General features: G+C 47.1%; 1 protein-coding gene across 4 annotated transcripts in view; it reads right to left on the reverse strand.

Moving 5' to 3' along the window:
* Nucleotides 1-21,154, reverse strand: part of INPP5B (inositol polyphosphate-5-phosphatase B) — a 923,852-nt gene that overhangs the window by 213,469 nt on the left and 689,229 nt on the right. For all 4 annotated transcript variants that reach the window (XM_078681233.1, XM_078681230.1, XM_078681231.1 and 1 more), the window contains one exon: nt 6,788-6,901. In XM_078681233.1, the coding sequence (XP_078537359.1) occupies nt 6,788-6,901 (114 nt within the window). The remainder of the gene's footprint in view (nt 1-6,787; nt 6,902-21,154) is intronic.

The raw sequence follows: 21,154 nt of genomic DNA on the forward strand, positions 1-21,154 counted from the left end.
AGGGTGAGAGTTGTTGTGATGTATTGAGATAGAAAAAGAGAGTGATGTTGTGAAGTAGTGAGCTAGAGAGAGTGATGTTGTGAATGAGAGAGTGAAATTGAGTTAGTGTATTTGAGAGAGAGAGAGAGTGAGGTAGTGAGCAGCAACGGCACACAGGGCCTCTGGGGATGGGGGGACTGCTGGGGGGTCCTTGGTTTGCTGGCACGGGACGGTGGGGTTAAACAGGGGCTGGTAGTGGTTTGTGTTCGGGGCGGTAAAGATGCAAGGGGGGATGGGAGGCATGCGAGGAATGCAGGTAGCTGGTATGGCGGCGCTGGCTGAGGGCTGGAGGTCTCTTGGCTCACTCACTCGGGCAGAAGGACATCGCATAGCTGACATGGAGCAGATCCACTCCCGACTTTGCCCCGATGCGGGAGGGAGGGGGAGGGGCTCGCAATGAAGGGTAACAAAGGTTTCGGTAAAATAAGTACGGGACGAGGCGGCGTCTGGCGGGACAGTGGCGCGCGTCAGAAGGGGGGCAGAGGTGCCACGTGGCTCAACACAAGATCAATAGCAGCGGAGGGGAGGGGGGGCGATGAAAAGGAGGTCAGGTGCGAAGGATGGCATGGGCGGGCACACGGGAAGACCTGAGGGGCGCACGGGTAGGGTTGGCTGGTTGCAGATGGCTGGGGGCTCAGCTGAGGGTTTGGGTGCAGGGATGGGGCCGGCAGCACAGGGTGTGGCTGGACAGGACAGTGGAGGCCTGTCTTCCACGGGGCGGACGGGTGGCGCTCGGGGCACTTGAGGGAACCGACTGCAGCATGCAGGGTGGAGTGGCAAAGGAATAACGTGGGGGGAGCAAGGACACGAAGTGGGTGGAGGGTACTGCTGGCCTGGTGGTGGCGGATGTCAATTCGGGGTGGGCATGCTGGGCACGGAAGAAGACGGGCTGGCAAGAGATGGGAGAGGTGCGCAGCCTGCGGCGGGTGGACAGGGGGAGGGGTCGGACGAATAGGACGAGTTGTGTCCTGCGGGACAGTGGCTTGCGGCCGAATGGGGCAACAATGATAGCAGCAGAGGGGATGAGGCGCAGAACACGGAGGGTGGGTGCGAAGGCTGGGATAGGTGTGTACCAGGACGACTTGTGCGCAGGGAGGGGCGCCCGTGAACGGGTTGGCTGGTGGTTTGAAAGTGTTGAGGGCTCAGGGGAAGTTCGTGAATGCGTTGTTGGGGTCGGGAGCACAAGGGTTGCTTGGCAGGACAGTGGGGAGGGATGTTCGTGGGGGTGCTGGTGGTGGCCTATGCGGAACTGCCGACACGAGGGTGAGGACTCGGGGGCCGCGCAGACAGTGGCCCTCATCAATAAGGGGAAGAAAATAAACAACGGCGCGGAGGGTTCGAGGCAGGAGGACCAGGTGTAGGGGTGTGCTCTGGGACCGGACTGTTGCGGGAACTCCCCTTTTCCGGCGCTGCTCCTGGTGCGTGTGCTGCTCGTGGGAGCCCTCCTCAGCGGGGCTTCTCTGGCGAAGACTCTGAGGCAGCGGAAGGGCACCGACAGTTAACCTTGACCAGTCCCGCCTCTCCTCAGCTGTGGAGACACCTTCTGTTCGGCAGGCATGTCGCGGAGCTCCCCTTACTTCCCCAGGGGTGCAAACAGTCGCTCCTTCAAGACTCTGAGGCAGCGGAAGGGCACCGACAGTTAACCTTGACCAGTCCCGCCTCTCCTCAGCTGTGGAGACGCCTCCTGTTCGGCAGGCATGTCGCGGAGCTCCCCTTACTTCCCCAGTGGTGCAAACAGTCGCTCCTTCTCTGCTGATGCAGGGAAAAAAATGGCGGCATCAAGCTTCCGAAATTTTTCGGTTTCGGGGGCGTGTTTTGCTGTCCTGAGTGACGGACGACGTCACTGTCTAAAGAACAGCAAAACTTACGCCCCCAAATCCGAAAAAGACGGGGCTTGTTCGGAGTGACTCCCTTCTCTTCCAATGGCTGGCCTCAGTTTAGGAAGCCAGCCAATGGAAGCGAACGGAGCTGAGAGGCGGATCTAAAGTGCCCTACTCCAAAACATAAGATCTCCGGACCGGAAGCTGCTTCGCAGCGTATAGGTCCCTCGACCTAAAAAGGACTCTAACCATCATTGAGCAGTTGGAGACAACAGCAAACAGTGGATGACAATTCTGACCAAAACAGAGATGCGACTGAGGAGGTGGAAGGATTGAAGGGACAGGATGAGCTTGAGACTGAGAGTCGGTCTGCTGTGCGATAGGAGATAGAAACTGGGACAGGGCGATTGTGCAGAGGGCCTCCACAAAGGGTCGAGATGAACGGGCTCATAGAAATATACATGTGAAGTCACTGAAAGACATGTAGTAATGGGCACACCCAAGTTGGGGTGATAAGCACTTTGCATATTGGGAGGCCAGGTAGTTTGGAACCTGAACAGCTCGGCAGGAGAGGGGGTGGTTGGGGGGGGGGGGAATTAGTTGGGAAACAAATAGCAAATGTTTTGTGTTTTTTTTTTATTAAGACACATAACTAACATGGAAGGATGAGTAAAATCAATGCGCCACGAGGGAAGAGAAGGGAACACAGTAAAACAGGGCCTACCATTTATTGAAACGGAAACACAAGCAATATCCACTGATGGCTAACACCACTACACATTGATTGATTGACTGATTGATTGAAAGTTGATGTCCAGAAACGTCGACTGTCTAGGCAGCAAAATAAAAAGGCAGGTGGTCATGCCGTTCCTCAGGCAACATGGACCAGATGTGTTTATGATCCAGGAGAACCATCTGAAAGGTAATAGCTGTAAAGTGCTTGAGGTGTATGGCTGTAAGATCTCACCCACTTGGGATATACCTCTCACTGGGGAGAGGGGGTTTGGATTCCAATTGAAAAGAACAGTGCCCAGTGTTCCCCAAACACCATGGGTTGATTTCTCTGTAAGATAAGAAATGCAGACGAGGGTGTGGGGTTGAAGGTCTGTGAACCCGTGCTCAATCTACTTACCACCCAAGTTACACCCCTCACTGTTACAAGCAGTGAGTTATTGGTTTCTGCAGTTGCCAGACTGTATCTCTATGGTCGAGAGAGACCTAAATATGGTAGCCTGTGAAATGTTAAGCAGACAACCCTTCAGAAAGACCATACACATTCTATTTGGGAGCACACAATAGCCTGTCTCAAATAGATTACTTCTGAACTCATAGCATTCACACATATCGATTTGTAGGGGCATGAAACATGGCAGGACACTATCAGGCCACCCACTAAATGGCTCAGCTCAGAAGTGGAAAAAGTGAAATTAGAGAGGGATATGTCGATCCACGATACCTTAAACATACGGAACTTACAAAGAACATGCACAATGCAACAGATCAATACTTTTCAGAGAATGTGGGGATAGCTGATTTGGATATAACACTCTGGAAGGCAATCAAATATTTAGGATGGGTGTGAGAGAGGAGATCCTTGGACTAGAGAAGGCGCTTTGCTCAAATCAGTAAATCACAGAAGATGATGGACGGAATGTTGCACAATGGCAAAACATTCACCCCCAGTCACAGATCTGGGTTTAATCCATCTTTATTTTTCTCACCAATCCACCCCAGTTCAGACATGGCCATATGCAAATCAGCCTTGACCCTGTGCCTCATGTGACCAGTCCAGCCCGAACTGCCAAATCAGTGCCAGGAAATGGGGCATCATATCCGTCTGAAACAACAGGAATACAGGAGAGTTGCTGAAGGGGACGCAAGCACCAGTTTCATTGTCCCGCAGCGTAGGCTAGACGTAGAAGTTAACAAATCAGGCAAGCTGCAGGCCTGGCTGGTCAAAACAGGAACTGGGTATCAGAGGTGAGGTCATGCTCAGGGCGGACCATACAGAGTAATGAGGCTATTATCAACAGGTGTACATGCCAGCTACAACAATTAACTCATTTGATTTTCTCAAAGATTTTAAAATACTACAGTTTTCATCCAAAAACTGACAGCTGATGAAGTCAACAAGGCGGTCAGGCGAGAGAAATCAGGCAAAGCAGCAGGGGTGAACGGTCTGCCTATGGAGGTGTATAAAAGCATGGCTAGTAAGCTGACAAATCATGTGCTACATATGTTTGAGGACGCACGAGTACGAGACAGCTCCCATATGTCCAACAAATAGCCATAATAGTGGTAATAATGACGAAAGGCAAACCACATCATGACTGAGCCTCATGGAAATATCTCGCTATTAAAATTAAGAGGCTACGATCCCTGCGAAAGACCTATTATTCAGATTGCAAAGTGTTGTATCGTCCTTGCTCCTTCTGGACTCATCAGGCTCTCTTTCAAACAGGGGAACAAAACTCAATTACTTGAGGCAACAAAGGTGGACTGCATAGAATAGGAGAGTGTAGGCCCTTATGCTGGTGATGTTCTTGGAAACAATTATAGTGTTTGACACATTGTAGTGGCCATATATGTTTAAAGTATTAAAAAAGAAGGGTTTTGGCCCCAGCTACAGGCGGTGGGTCGAGCTCCTCTACTTACAACCATGGACTAGGGTACGGGTCAATGGGGTGATGTCCAGTCCGGTCCAACTGGAGAGGGAAACTAGGCAGGGATGTCTCCGGTTCCCTATGATGTTTGTGCTAGTTTTGGAACTGCTGGCCACATGGGTTAGAAAATACCTTCTGTTTAGGAGATTGCTTTGGAAGGACACATGGAATTGTGGGTTCCAACTTGTCATCATTTCTTGGGAAGCCTTCACTTGTGAACATCTGAGGCTGAGATTCATACTCCTAGTAACCCTCTTCACATAAACCACGCCTTATAATCCTGCCATTGCACGTTGCTATAGGTTGCATCAGACGCTTGCTCCAGGTCACTGACATCAGCTTCAAACTAGGAGTCTAGTATGTGCAGTGGGAGGCGCACAAAAACCTTCATTAGAAAATGCAAGAAAAACAAAGCTGGAAAAGGACTTTCTGTTGTTGACAATGCTATTTACAAAAGTATAGTCACTGAGGTGGTCACTCCCATCGATGGGTGCATTGGAATTGTCACTGACAGAGACATTGACAGGGAGGTGATTGTCACCACAGGGATCGGTGCAGGTGTTGTCTTTGGTGAGGGTTGTTGCTTATGGGACCAGCTCCCTGGTCATCCATGATGGGAAACTGCTGGTGGGCTTTACTAGTGAGGTGGCTGTCAACCTGATGGTACTCACCGATGGAACCTTCATTGAGGATGGAAATGTTTGAGAGGATGTCAGATGCACTGGATTTTTGCTCAATTTTTTGTGTAGGTTGTTTCTCCTCCTTTTTAATGCCTTTCACATGAAAGTTCCAGATGCTTCTTTTTTGGGTCGTTTTTGTGGAAGTGCTTGGTGAGACTTTCCCAGATGAGGGGGCTTCCCTTTAGAAGGGAGAATTATCTTCTTTTCCAGCAAGCTAACAGCCAACCTATTATCTTTATTCTTAAGGGTCCATGATGGGAAGGTCTTGCAGTTATTTCTGCAAGATGCTTCATGAGTGGAATAAAGGCGATAGATACACTTATCATGAGGATTGACAACGCAACTATGTTGTCCCCAATCTGAGCAAGGCTCGTACAGAGATCTTTCTCAGCCACAGTGTCAGTTGGTAACAGTTAGCTGTACCTCTGGGCCAGTACTGGGGTGAACATTTCAGACATTCCTATAAAACAACTCACAGTTTGATAAATGTTGAATACTTGCTGAAGTCCATGAAAGATGAACAGAGATCAAGGAGCAACAGGTATAAGGTCAAACAAAGGTTAGAACAGAGCTGTCATGTATGACATGCAGTAGAAATCCGAGCTGTGGTAACTATTGAGGAGTAGAGAACTCCGCAGTAATCCCTCATTGACTAATATTCAGATTGTTTCAAATGAGATCAATATGTTCCTAAACAAAAACTGCTGTTGAGGCCTATGACCATTTTAACACTGTTTACCGGTTCCCACGATTCCCACCTCAACGATGGGCAGTGATTCAAGCATTTGTATATATGAATGATTCACTGCTGGAGGATGGGGTTAATGGACATTTTTCCACTGTACACCATTAACTTATAACTCTGGTACTATTGTGAGATGTAGTGGTAATACTGGAAGATGACTTGGTAATACTGCACTTCTCCTTGTTATAATCAGAGCTCTCACCAATAGGTTTTAAGTGCTACATTCTAAATGGAGCGGGAATGGCTCGGCATTGATATCACTAGCAAAGCAATAGCTACATATTTACCCATCTGGCTCATGATTTGGCTTAATTAGGATAGACCGATTAAGAAAAATGATTTGACCCTGTCACATCTTAGCACAGCTGCCCTGAGGAATAGACCCAAGTGGATGCTGCTGGCCTGTACTGATGAGAGCTGTGAAGCCACACAACCAAAAACAAATAGCTTCTCTAAGTGGCTTCTACACTTAACTTAGGTTAGTCTTTCACAATTGCACTACTTTAGTTATGAAGTTAAGCTCTAATCATAACTCTGCTGGGTAAATCCTAGGACAATAAGGAACGGTTACATTGTCATTCTAAAAACTGTCAATTCACTGGTTTTGCAAGGAAGTGGAGTAAAGTGCTGGTTTCTTCCAGGGAACCTATACCAAATGTCAATGATCAAACTGAATGCTCAATCTGTCCCTCTTATACTTCTGACCTGCCTCACTTATTGGTATCCAGTGTCATTACAGATCTATGAGAAATCATTGTTGGGCGATCTCACAAAAGCTGAGGTACTGCAAGTATTGGTGACTTCTACCTGCCAGTGCTTGCATTAGCTATCATGGCTGACCTGATCGAAGGCCATTTTGTAGAGATGATCCACCATCATCCAGATCTCTTTTGGGATATCCAGTGGCTTTTCATTCCCCGAGTAAGACTGTGTCATTTGAAGTGGCATCAGTGTCTGAAACAGAAACATATTATTTTGGGTATTGTGTAACATACAAATAAGCAAATTTGAATGCAGTGAAATTTACTTGCTTACCGGATACAGCATCTATCAAGAATATAGAAAAATAGCATATCCAGAATACTTTAAGCGAGCTATTTTTACAATTAGCTTTTAAGAATGCAATGGTTGGCGTAAATAAATACCACTACTGAAGAGCCGACGTAACATTTTGTTTCAGTACATGAATGATAAGTAGATTTAAATGCTAATTAGATTTGTAATTACTTATTTAAAAAAAAAACCATATTTTATTGGTTTCATATTCACAAATTACACAATACTTATCATCCACTATCTTCGCACATCAAACCTTCCAGTATCCCTCCCCAGCACATCGTATGTAAACCATCCAATAATACTTCCGAATTCAATACAATAATGACCGGACGATTCATATCTAGCCGTACTATATTTCTCAGTTCTGTGAATCTTAATCCTCTTACTAATACTACCCCCAGCCCCAATACAGGTCCTTCCCTATCCCTCCCCACCGGGGTGTTACTTTAAGCACCTACATCAAATCTTGTTTCGTGATTTAACTACTATTCAAGGTATCTCACAATGTACCTATAAGGGGTCTTCTCCATGCATAACATCCTCCTCCTACTCCTCATCTGCTTGGTAATCAGACAAAGATTGTACTAGTGTCTCCCATGCTTTTGCAGATTCTAGTGCCTTCTCATTGTGCAGACGTCGCGCCTGCTGATATCTAAGATCACTCTCGCCACTAGCCCATTTTGGCAGCTCAGCCTTCCATCTCTTGCTGTTATGGCCTTCTTTCGATTTCCAGCGCCTTGTTATTTCCCTTTTCGCTAGCAGTAACCCCATATCCACAAATTTACTTGTTACCTTGGTCTTAGATGTATGAGGGAACCAATGAAGTATACATACTGCCATGTCAAATGTTAAGTGTCGCTCCGTGACCACATTTAGTATGCTTCCCACTTCTTCCCAGTAATCCCCCAGCTTAAGGCACTCCCACAGCATATGTTCCAGCTCTACTCCTTCACTCGTACACCGAGGGCATGCTGCATCCTCTACTTTAAAGTACTTCCTAATCCTGCCCGGCGTCAAATATGCCCTGTGTAGTATAAAAAAATGCCCCAGTTGAAATCTTGCATTCCTCGTGCTTTTCCAAGCCCTACGCATTATCTGTTCCCATGCGGTCTCCGGTCTAGGCTTCCCGATGCCTGACTCCCATTTTAATCTCAAAGCATCCAGTGGTGCTAATCCCTCATTCAACATTCTGGAATACAGGCATGTGACCGCTTTAAAGGTCCCAGCCGCCATCATTACATATTGGCATGCCATTGTTGTTTTGGGTTCTGTGAGCCCTTCCCTCTACTGTGTCCATAGTGCATAAACCGGCGCGGCGTGTAGTAAGAATCCTCCCCCAGGAAGATCATACCTCTCCTGCAATGCCTGGTAAGACAGCAATTCTCCGTCCTCATACAAATCCCCAAGTACCTGAATCCCTGATTGCTCCTAGTCCATCAAGGACGTCCAATCGCCACGGTGGGGTAATGCTGTAGCCATCCCCAACGGGATTTCGGGCGCATAGGGATGTAACACTTCTGCCCTTCGTTGACTACGATTTTAGCACAATCTCAATGTCTTTTCTACTAGGGAGAGATCTTTAAGGTCCAGCTTTTGTTGCATAATTATAAAGGATAAAACGTGCCGTGGAATTCTCCTACCTCTCAGGTTCTCAGGGCCTCTAAATTCCAATGCAACTGCTTGCGTCAATACCTGGAGTTGAGCCGCCAAATAATACAGCTCAAAATCGGGAATCGCTAGCCCACCCTCCGCCTTTGGTCTGACCAGTGTTGCATGGGCCACTCTCCTTCTACCAGATCCCCATAGGAACCCTACAACCAAGGATTTCAATAACTTAAAGATCGAGCCCGGTGTCCAAACAGGTAATGTTCTAAAAAAATATAACAGCCTAGGCAGCGCCACCATTTTTAACAACGCTCTCCGTCCTATCACTGACGACGGGAGAGTAGCTCAAAAGGCCATACTACCCTTCAAAGCTCTCACACATCTCCCTACGTTCCCTTTCAGCATATCATTGGCCCCATGATAGATATGTACACCCAGGTACGCCAAGCAGGTCGGCTCCCAGCGCACTCTCCTAGGTATGGTGGGTGGTAGCTCGCCGGGCTTCACGGGAAATAAACACGTCTTAGCCCAATTCACCCGTAGTCCTGAAACATCACCAAACTCTGACAACAAGCTCGCTGCTCCCTCCAGGGCACCTCCCGTATCCTCTAGAAACATCAGTAGATCATCCGCATATAGCAAGATATACTGCCGATCTCCTCTGTATCCCAGGCCCTCATAGCTCTGTCCCAATCTGGCTCTTGCTGCCAACGGCTCGATTGCCAGGGCAAACAATAGAGGGGAAAGCGAGCATCTATGTCTCGTCCCACGGGCTACTCGGTATTGAGGTGATATCAATGATCCTACCTTCACCCTGGCTACCGCGGAGGTGTACAGCACCCTGGTCCAGTCTACAAATTCACCTCCCAGTCCAAAACGTCCAAGTGTCTTATATAAATACAACCATTGCAAGCTATCAAAAGCTTTCTCTATGTCCACTGAAAGCACCGTTGGTTTCGGTGCGCCAGGTTGATCCTCCTCTAAAATCCCCACTAATCTCCGCACGTTAATGGCTGTGTTCCTAGTTGGGATAAACCTAGCCTGATCCTCATGGATCAGGCCAGTCATGTGCTGCAAGAGACGAGTCGCCAATATCCTACTCAAGATCTTGTAATCAGTAGTCAACATTGATAACGGTCGGTAGGCAGCTGTGTCGGTACACTCCCACCTGGGTTTTAAAAATGGGATAACAAGCGCCTCCCTCATTGATCCGGGAAGTTGACCTAAATCTTTTGCCTCTCTATATACCTCTAGCAACCGCGGAGCCAATAAGTCCACATACTGCAAGTAGAATTCCACAGGCAATCCGTCTACGCCCGGCGTCTTATTATGGGCTATGTACTTGATAGCGCTCCTAATTTCTTCCAACATTATATCTCAGCCCAACCATTTCGTTTGTTCCTCTTCCAACTTTGGAAGGAGCATCCCATCCAAAAGGAGTCAATTTCTGAATCCCCCGCCACCAGTGAGCTTTCATACAATGCCTCATAGTACTCTAAGAAACAGCCCAAAATCTGACGTTGGGTAAATACAGCGCCACCATCTTGATCCCTTAGTGCCAAGATTGGAGAGCCCCGCGTCGCAGGATTGGCCAGCCAAGCTAACAACGTCCCTGCCTTGTCCCCCTCAGCATGTACTTTCGTAATATAGGTTTTATAATCAAAGCAACTTAGTCTCTCTATCTCCCCCGCCACAGCTTCCTTGGCTGCCTGGTCCACATCCTGTAGTAGCACCCTCCGCACGCCTACATGTTTACCAATGCAGAGCCCCCGTATCACCACCTTCAAGGCATCCCATTCCAATGCTCTAGTAGACGCCGTACCTGCATTCTCATTAAAATAATGTGGTATCCCCTCTCCTACATCCCTCTGAAACACCGGGTCATCCAATGTTTCGGGACGTAGCCTCCAAGTGGGGATGTCAGACTTTGCCGTCATCCAGTGCATAGTAAACATCAATGGGTTATGATCAGACAATGTCCTAGTGAGATATTCAGAGTGCATAATGGAGGGCACTATCGATGTGGAGCATAAGACAGCATCTAACCGAACATGCAGGTCATGCATCGCAGAGAAGTAGGAATAATCCCGGACTTGTGGATGGTGTATCCCCCATATGTCCACTAAGTTCCATCTGTTTTGCCACTCCAGCCTACATTTGGCCAGTCTATGGTCAGGGGAGTCTGCCAGAGAGGGGTGTGACATGTCCTGTTACACGTCCACTATGGAGTCAAAATCCCCTCCCAACACTACCGGGCCTGTAAAGTAATGTGCCAATGTGCCTGATAAGCGTTCTAAGAAGCGCGCCTGTTCAATGTTTGGTGCATATATACTACACAGCGCTATGTCCCTACCTCGCAATCTCCCCTCCACTGCTACAAATCTGCCTTCAGGGTCAATAGTTTGTTTTGTGACCTGAAAAGGAACCTCCGCTCTTATCCAGATCAATGCCCTCCGTGCAAACGCAGAGTATGTGGTGCTAAAAACCTGCCCTCTTCTTTCTTGAAGTAACGCTATATGTATTCCTCACCTGACTAAATATGCATGGATCTTGTGGCGCCTTGTCATTGTGTGAAGACCCCTCACATTCCAGGTGACACAACGTAAATCAGGTACCGCCCCCATCACATTAGAATAATGTCCATATTTCACTACGTACCATAGTAAACACACCGGTAACCCCCCTACCCCACCACTTCCCCCAACTCCCCTGCTCCCCCACCCCCCCAAGAACAGGACCTAGAACAAAACTGCTAGTCCTCATGCAAACCACTGCAACAACCAACACACACCTAAGCCCACCAGCAGTCACTGAGGGCATGCCTTATGGGCAATGGGGGGTGCTCAGTGCCAACGGGCGACCACGTAAACTCTAGGCCTGCTCTATCTTCGAAACCCCGAAGAAACATAGCATTTTCTTCCCCCCTGCGCACCATTTCTGGCCCTATTGAGCACCCACTAACTTCGAGCTTGCCACTGCATAATAGAGGCAGAAGGACCTCCCCCGTGCAGCATCAAACGCCATCTTCCCGCCTCTGCAGTAATGTCCACAGGCCCCCTCTCCGCTCCCAACAGTCTCATAACAGCCTCCCAGATTTCAAACCTTTACTCGTCCAATAGCCCATCTGCTGTTGCCGGTGTGACCGGCGGTAGCCGTACACTATCCGCTTCTGAGGTCTCAGTTTCCGAGTGCTCCTTGTCCTTCTCCGAATCTGTACCCTCCGGCGATTGCACCATCCGTTCACCTGACAAAGCAGACACCGCTTCCAGCACTCCCCGTCGCTCCACCTCAGTTTGCGACGTCGATGGCCTCCGCAAGCACCGCCGCCGGAGTCGAAGCCGATGTGATTTGCGTATCTGAAGCTCTACCGAGAGTTCTGGGGCCCGTCTCTCTTGTTCATCCTTTCCAGCTCTATAAGACTCCAGCCACGTCCATGCTTCCTTTGGTGTTTCATGACAACAAGTCTTACCATCTAATATTATTCTCAATTTAGCTAGAAACAACAAGGAGTACTGGAGACCCTCCACCCTCAGCTCTTTTTTGACTGGCAGGAAGGACGTACGGCGCCGTTGACTCTCGAAAGTATAATCCGGAAACAGATTAACCTTGCTATTTCCTACATGAAATGGGCCATCAGTGCAGGCCTTTTGGAGCAACAGATCTCTGTCCTTAAAGTGCAACAGGCGCGCCACCACCGGTCGAGGGGGACGCCCCTGCTGCAGTGGCTTCGCAGGTACTCTGTGCGCTCGTTCCAGAGTATAAAAGGGTCACAATCCCTCAGGGGCCACCACCGATTTCAACCAGTTCTCCAGATATTGCACCATGTCCGATCCCTTCACTTTTTCAGGCAGGCCCACTACGCGGATGTTATTCCATCGATTTCTACTTTCGGCATCTTCAGCGCGCTTCTCCAACGCCATAATACGATCCAAGCATCCGTCACTGTTGCTTTCAGTGCAGTCTGAGCTGGTGCTACATCCTGGAGTACGCCTTCCACTTGTTTCACTCTATCTGCCAGCTTAGAGTGGTTCGCCCTCAGGAGGCCAAGATCCGTTGCCACCTGTGCAATGTCTTGTTGCAGGGCAGTGCGGGAGTCTGCAATTGCTGCCTAGATTTTGTCAAATTGCTGCTGCATTCCAGGGTCCCGAGGTGCCCCCTGCGCATTGAGTTTAGCTTGACTAGGGGCCTATCTGTCCGAGAGCTGCTGTGCCCCATCCTTCTTCCCCTTTGGTTTCCCCATGGTGGGGCCCTCCAGCTCCTGCCCAAGCAGCGATAAGGGTTTGATCAGGTATTGCACGTCTAACGAGAGCCAGATTCAATACCCAGTCCATGTAGGATCAGGAGTCCGACCTTTCAGGTGGTTCCCTGCTCAACTGTCGATTTGCTCTAGCCCACAGTCGCAGGACACCACTATATTCCAACTGTGTCCGTGCAGGGGCCCCAATCAGAGGGTCCTGGTCACCCTTGCTTGGTCCCGCACACACTTGGTCGCCGCTTCCTCGGTGCCCACTGCTAGCCTCACGACTCAGTTTTGTGGTCCCCAGCAGAGGCTCAAACGGTGAGACACCACCGCCCGCGGTCCCGATCAGGACCTACTCTCGCCGTCGTTTTAATCTTGGGTCAAGACCCTGCTGCCCTGCTCGGCACAATTAGCTCAAATTTCAATGGCGCTCAGCCCTCTCCATAGGTGCATCAAAGCGCCCAATCTCTCAGGCCCTCTGCAGTTCGTCTTATCCGGGAGGCAAATCGCTCACTTCAATCCTCCCCTGGGTCCCGCAGTGTCTCACCGCTCCTCCAAGGTACCGCCACGATCACTCCAGGGCCTAAACCGCAGCTCCTCTGGGCGTCGTCACCACAAGCGCCAAGTCCCGTCCCTGCCTGGGTCTCCCGCCAGGGGCCAACAATTGTCCTTCTGCGTGTGCTCCCTACCTCGCCCCAGCTCGCAGGCCGCAGCGTCCCCGGGGCCCAGCGTCTGCCTCCACGGCCCGCGGCTCCGGTTCTCGCCACACCCCACTCACCAGTGCAAGGCCGGTCTCCGCCACTCCTCCTAATGCCCCCTGGCCGTTGTCTTCTTCCACGCCGTTTCTTGTTTTCCCGGCTCAGCTCCGGGATGGGCGGGAGCTTCCGCGCTCACAGCTCTAGTTGCTGCGCCCTCTTCACTGCCGGGTAATCTCGCGCCGGGCCTTCCCAGCGCCGGCCAAGGCCGTTCAATATCCTAATCACACCCCAGCAGGTGGCCACGGTCCTGTTGACTTGAAGGGATAGAGAAAGCGAGGTGTCAAATATTACACCAAGGTTTCTGGCAGATTGGGAGGGAGTGGGGCAGATGCCAAGAGAAGGTGGCCACCACTCACTCGACCAAACATCTTGGTCCTTCCCAAAAATCAGCACCTCCGTCTTTTCGCCGTTCAGTTTGAGGGAATTTATAGTCATCCAGTCTGCCACATACTGCATGCATACCCTAAAACTGGCGGCAGATGTCCTGACAGAGGAGTGAGCCAGTGACACCATAATCTGGGTGTCATCTGCGTAGGACACCACCTCCATCCCCTGAGATCTAACTAGTCTTGCCAGGGGAGCCACATAGATGTTAAACAGGGTCGGACTTAAGGCCGACCCTTGTGGCACCCCACACTGCAATGACTTAGCAGGGGAGAGGTAGTTCCCAAGCATCACTCTCTGCTCCCTTTCCAACAGACGGCCCTGAGTTTTCTCAATTCCTTTCTGTTGGAAAGGGAGCAGAGAGTGATGCTTGGGAACTACCTCTCCCCTGCTAAGTCATTGCAGTGTGGGGTGCCACAAGGGTCGGCCTTAAGTCCGACCCTGTTTAACATCTATGTGGCTCCCCTGGCAAGACTAGTTAGATCTCAGGGGATGGAGGTGGTGTCCTACGCAGATGACACCCAGATTATAGTGTCACTGGCTCACTCCTCTGTCAGGACATCTGCCGCCAGTTTTAGGGTATGCATGCAGTATGTGGCAGACTGGATGACTATAAATTCCCTCAAACTGAACGGCGAAAAGACAGAGGTGCTGATTTTTGGGAAGGACCAAGATGTTTGGTCGAGTGAGTGGTGGCCACCTTCTCTTGGCATCTGCCCCACTCCTGTAGTGTAGTTCCTATTATCCCAATAGGCTCTGCGCATTGGAATAATACCTTCAATAGTATAGGCCTAGACCAGACGTTAACTAGGTCTACTACTGTCGATATTAGACTTAAAGTTTTGGGTTTGCCAGCTAGCTCAGAGTTCACTAGAAACTTTCTCGAATAGGCAAGGAGGAGTTGAACCTCCCTGGATAGACAAGAAGGGATTTAGTTTCTGACAACCATAGAACATGACAACTTTGCTCTCCCCTAATCAAGAGTGTATCTCGAGAGTCGTGTGAAAACAAAAGGCAATGTATTTTACTCAGTCAGTACGTGCATTCTTAGTCTCATCAGATTGTAGAGAAAAGGAAGAGACGGGCGTGTTCAATAAAAGATGCTATTTATTGATCAGTCTCTTTTCTCATACAAGAGAAATGGATCGATATTATTGCAATACTTATGGTTAAGTAAAGTGCATACATTAAAAGCAGAAGTATAAAATAATACTGTAAAAACATTGATATGGTTTCTAAGCCATATGAAGGTTTAAAATGAATAAGATATATTACATACACATATACATTTGACTAATCGTACTCAACTGGTGTTTCTAACTACGCCTACCCCGTGTACCTGACCTAAGTCTAATGCGTGGGCGGGAATAGAAAGTTACAGTTTAAGTTAAGTTTGTTTTGCCAAGTGACTGACTAAAGAATTCTCTGTGAGGGGTTATTCAGTTCTGTACCTGGAATCTAGGATGGATGAGGGATGGTATCTCTCGTCTCTGGTCTCGATATTCCAGGCTGCCTGCGAGGGCTACCCGGAAGCGCCGGAGCTGGATTTCTCGGCAGGAGAAAGCAGCGTCTCGTTCTCAGCGCGTCAGGAAAGGCGGGGCTGCGCCAGCGGGGTCTGCTCCGCTCTGGGCTTCGGCAAGTCTGGCTGCTCCGATCTCGTCACCACCGCGTGTGTTTGCATAGGGCAATATCGGTAATATTTATACCTTTAAGGTGCCGAGATTGACGTAAGGATGGACATAGATACGTCAATAAGGATGTCATACGACCAGGTCGTTAGCACATTCTTTTGCTGAAGTTCTCGGTGAAATCAAAACAATGGCCGCAGGGTTTTTCCCAGGTCTGTCATAGGTTTGATTTGTTTTGAGAACTCCGTATGCCTTATCAGGGGCTGGAGGAATATCGCTTGTCTAATTAGATGGCAAGCGTTATGACCTAATCAGATAACACGTTCCTGTGCCGTAGTGTGGCTTTATTAGATAACGGTTCCTGCATCATGGGGGTTTTCTGCCTCATGGGATGGCTGCTAGTTAACTTGTTAGTTTGTTAACCAGAATAGGGTCAGGAATAGGGGGATCGATACAGAACCTATAGGAATACATCACACCCACTCCACGCTAACTATGGACATATTTACTAATCTATGCATAGTAAAACATACTGTAGAGTATCGTGTATACCGTACCACCCCAAAATACATAAATGCATTTTGAAATTATCAAATATACGGAAAAAAAAAAAAGCATTTACATGTATTGTATGCACTCAAGCTGTGAAATAATGCTAAAGTAATCACGCATTTGTATACATTATTGCTAAATGGTATATGGGAATTTACACATGAAATGGCTCTTAATACAGAAAAAAGTTCGAGACCATTCCATCACAGAATAAAACAATTATGAACATACCAGCGGGCAGCTAATGTCTATAAGCTATCTAAAAGTAGAAATCTTAGTTCTCTAAGAATAGTTCTGCTTTAAGCAGAAGATAGTGTCCCGAAAAATATGCAAAAATATTTTGGGGCTGCTGAAAATTTTTTTTGCTGTCCGTGAACTGGAGGGAAAATTGTTCATGGTATTTTGCTATTCTAGTTGAAGGCCAAATTCAGGGAACGCCGTGTACGAGCTTGCTCAAAAGTCTCTATTTCTGCTCTGGTGAGAACATCATATCATTCAGACTCTCGAAAAAGTTGTCAACAGCTTCCTGGGAGAGTTCCACTAACTCGGAAAAAGGTGTAACCATGCATTCGTGCGCATGATTGTCTCCATTGACATTTTGATTTGGATTGCTCACAGAAGGTCGTACCTGATCGATGCTGCTTTCATCTTGAACTTCACTACCCCTTAATCGTAGTGGTGAAGCTTCCACGAATGCCGTCATCAGGATTGGTAGCCGTTGAGGGCAGCACAAAGCATGAGCCTTTATTGGACTCAACAATGTTTCTGCATCCATTGGCGCATCTGATTGTAGAGTCAGACAGGTGTCTAACACGCATTCTTTTCCGCATAGCAAGCACCTTAATACAGGTAAAACACATCGATGCCACATGGGTCGAAATGATAGAAACCAAGTCATGTTCAGGTCTCTAAGCCGGGGTAGTCCCAGGATTTTTGATATCCGGTCCCGGTATCCAATGGCTAGGATTGTTTCTTCCCTTGTCGCAGGTGTTTTGTCTGTGACATGGTTTGCCATAACGAAATATAAGGACTAAGAATAGGATTCCTGCAATTAGTCCTAAAATGAGGGGAAGTCCGCCAAAAATCGAATGGACGAAATCTGGAAAAATACCCAGTATGGCTTTGAATGGTGTTAATGCCATCGAAAATACTGTCTTAAATACTTTTGAGACTCCACTGGTATCAGAAATATTTAAGATTTCATTCAGGATTTCTGCGAAATGTATGGGGGAATTAGTCGATAACAATGAATGTATCTCTGCAGTCGTCCTTGCGACTAGGAGATCATAAGTTTCTTTTGATGACGTGAGCCTTGTCGGCGTCTGAAGAAGCACTGTTTTCATTCTGCTTAAAGTATCTATTCGAATAGAAGTAATTTTCAAGTTGGGCCATGCCCTTGCCTCCCTGTCTGGAAAGGAGCTGGGGAACAATAAGCGTCCACAGCACTTGACCTTCGCAGTCGTAGTTACGAGATAAGGAGTCCCGGGCATAAGACTACAGCATCTGCGGTCCACAATTAGAATGTAACTCCCATTATAGAGTCTTTGAAAGAATGGTTCTATCTCTGTAGGAGGTGTGCCTAGCTGGTGACATGAAAGGTTATTTGAGTTCCCTTCACAGGCTCCATGCAAACTAATTCCGTTACACAGAAGTGTACCGCTTAGTGACATCGCACAATTATCGCCACTAAGAAACACTTTCTGTCCTTTATTACTGACACATGCATGTGAATAGGGCAGGTTCCATGTTGTTTTAATGTACCCTTTTCCCAATTTTTCGTACATGCCAGCCTGTATATATTTTTGGCAGTATTGAAACCTGAAGGTTGAGATTGGAATATTAATTATCCCATGTATTATCCATTCACTGACAGGTCGTTCTGACATTGTCACTGGTAATCTTTCGAGTTTCTCAATGCTCAGGATTGTATAATCAGCACCCTTCTGGGCCATACTGATTTGTTTATTAGTAAGGTTAAAGATATTGAAAAGTGACGTTGTGTTGATTAAACGCCAAGGCACATAGCCTGAACGCAGATTTTGTAACGTCCAGCCAAGCTGTACAATAGAACGCAATTGAGACTGACCGTGTTGTAACAACAGTAAGTCTTGCGATATTATGTCGATTGCTGAAGACACAATGCTGTCCAGAGAAAAAATTCTGGAGGACAGAGTCATTAACCCATTGTCCACTACAGAAAGTGATGTTTCCAAATGAATACGGTCAATTTCCCGTATTCTTTCTGCTGTCTCAATTTGAGTAACCTTCCAGGCCTCATTGTATGCTGCATATACAGAGGCTGCTATGAAACGTTTCTGACGCTGTTTGCGCGGTCCCATAATGAAATCACGCAAGTCAGCACCATCAGTAAGTAAAGTTAGGTGTTGCTTAATTTCTGCCAGTGTGGAAGTCTGTAGCCATTGAAGGCATAATTTGCCCACACTGTAGGTGGTTATTATTCCTGGGTGTTGTCTTTGGGAATATCTAGGGTCTGGCCTGGTCATTTTGAACCCCTGTGTTTTGTTCAGGAATCTGTCTTGACAGTTATTAGTATCTGTGGGCCAGATCAACCACTGTTTCCAATCAGGATGTGTTCTGTTTTGGTTTAATACATAATTTACGTCTATCTCTTCGTCTGTGGAGCTATTGCTGTTCAATGTTGCTTTTGGAATAGACGGTTTATTTAAGTCTTTGATTTTGGCTAAGCCAAGACAGGTAGTTTGTTGAACAGTGTCATTTAGAAATATAATTTGTTCTGGGATCATGCAGGCTCTAAACAAAGATTCTATACCCTGTACTTGCCATTCTTTTGTGCCCCAAACACTCTTTACTTCAACATTTTTGTCCCAATAATCAAAACCAAAAGTATTCATTTGTTCAAAGAATGAGTCTGAATATATCAATTTTGTGTTGGTTATCATGGTCTTTGTCCCTGTCTTATTTGACAATTTAAAATAAAAGGTTTCGGCATTACTTGTGTTAAAACCTGAAAAGTATGAATATTTGTCGTAAACGGTTCTTGAGCTTCCTTTTGGAGGGGTTGCACAATGTTCCCATTGATTATAATTTAAAACATTTCTAGGTTGTGCAGATCTATGTAAAAAATGGTTACCATAGTGGTTATAACAGTACATACTATCATAATTTGTCGAACCCTGCAAATAATCATGTTTGGTAAATTTAGCAGACATCACTAAGTCAGACATCATATTGTTTATACTTTCAAAGTCCCAATCATCAGCAAATGTGCTTGGTTTTACGAAGTCACTCAATGAGATCTTAATTTGGTGTGGATATTTCAGGATTTCAACCAGACCATAGATTTCGTAGTCAGTGTTGTCCCATGCTACCCCACCCGGTATATGATTGGCTGTGAAGTTGACTGAAGAAAGTTCTCTTTTCTCGACGTGTGAAGATGTGTGTGGTTTGAGGATCAAGTTGATTTTCTGACTTGCTGTGTCCATTTTAGCATATTTTCCCACAATGAAGCGTCCCAATGTTAGTATCATGATGAGCCAAAGTATGAGGATAAATGCACCAAACCCCACCCAAAATTCAATCCATGGAGAAATCAGATATGTTTCTTTCAGTTGTTTCAAAAGTACTTTAACTTTATCTTTAAAGGTTTTTGTTGATGGCTGTGTTTTTGATTCAGTGAAGCCTTCAGAGGAATCATCGAAGTTTATGAAGTAGCCGGATGCAGTTCTGTCAATTGTTCCAATAGCTTCAGGATTACTGTTTCTTGCATAGTCGTTTGTTACTTCATTATAGGTTGGTGTGTCTCTGCTAAATGTTTTTATTTGGGTGTTCAGAGGTCTAAGTTTCATTGCATTGTTGCATAGTCCTTGTTCTTCTGTAGGCGTTTCGAATGTGATTAGCCTCTTTGTTAGGACCTCTGTACTGGTAGCAAACCTTGGTGTTCTGCTACTTATGGGGAGTCCACTTGGCCTACTATTTGTTATCGGCCACATGATTGTGGTTTTACCAGGTCGATGGATACAACTCGGTTCTCCTTTTTACCAGCAAGCGGCGGTAGTACAACTGATCTTGTCCCGTTGACAGACAAGACAGGAACTGCTTTTCTGTAAGAAGGCCCAAATTCCTTCTTTACCGCGATCTTTTCTCTGACTAGATCCCCGATTTTTGGAATCCAGACAGGTCTTGCTGGGACAGGTGGTGGTTCTTCAGTGGTTGTTGGCTGCTGTTTCAACTTTATGTTGCTCAGGTCTTTTCTTGTTTCGTTTAAGTCCTGTAAAATAGCCAAACGATCTTTGATATCAAAGCTTTTTTCCTTTACCACTGAAGTCTGACTGTCAAGGTCAGAGATTAACATCCTAGTTCCAAATAATAATTCGTACGGACTGAATCCCTTCAGAGAATTTCTTGGCAGGTTATTTAGACTACGTTGGATACTTATTAGATGTTTGACCCACCCAGCTCCCGAACCTAATATCCTTTCCGTTATAGATTGCTTTATGCCTTGGTTTTTTCTTTACACCATCCCGTATCCCTCAGGAAGGAAGTGAGAAGATTCCCGCTGTGCTATGCTCATTTGGCCATGTTTCCCCTCAGGCTGGAGGGCTCGAGTGAAAACAATGGTCAAACGTAGCATGCTCTTAGCGTATATGCCATTTAGACTCGCAAATCTTTGTATAACAGTCCAGACGTCAGCCGAGTGCTGGTGATCTACATTATAAGTGGAAACTAGCCTGTATATGTTAATCGCAAGCCTTGCTTTTTACTGTTGATTTTTTCTGGAGTGAAACGACACGGTATTATACCGTTTCTCTCACCACTGCGATTCCTGTTGCAGTTGGGGCACTTTTTTACAAACATGGTGTGATGCAGGCTCATGCCTGGCCACCAGTACCTTGATTGTAATTCTCTCCAGAGAATCTTTTAGTTTGAGGTGTCTGAGACCCTCGCCCATATGTGCGTCTGCGATTAACAAGTTTCTCCTGTCCATGTTTGGAATCACTCT

Source organism: Lissotriton helveticus, chromosome 3_1, assembly GCF_964261635.1.
Source record: "Lissotriton helveticus chromosome 3_1, aLisHel1.1, whole genome shotgun sequence".
NCBI classification, from domain to species: Eukaryota; Metazoa; Chordata; class Amphibia; order Caudata; family Salamandridae; genus Lissotriton; species Lissotriton helveticus.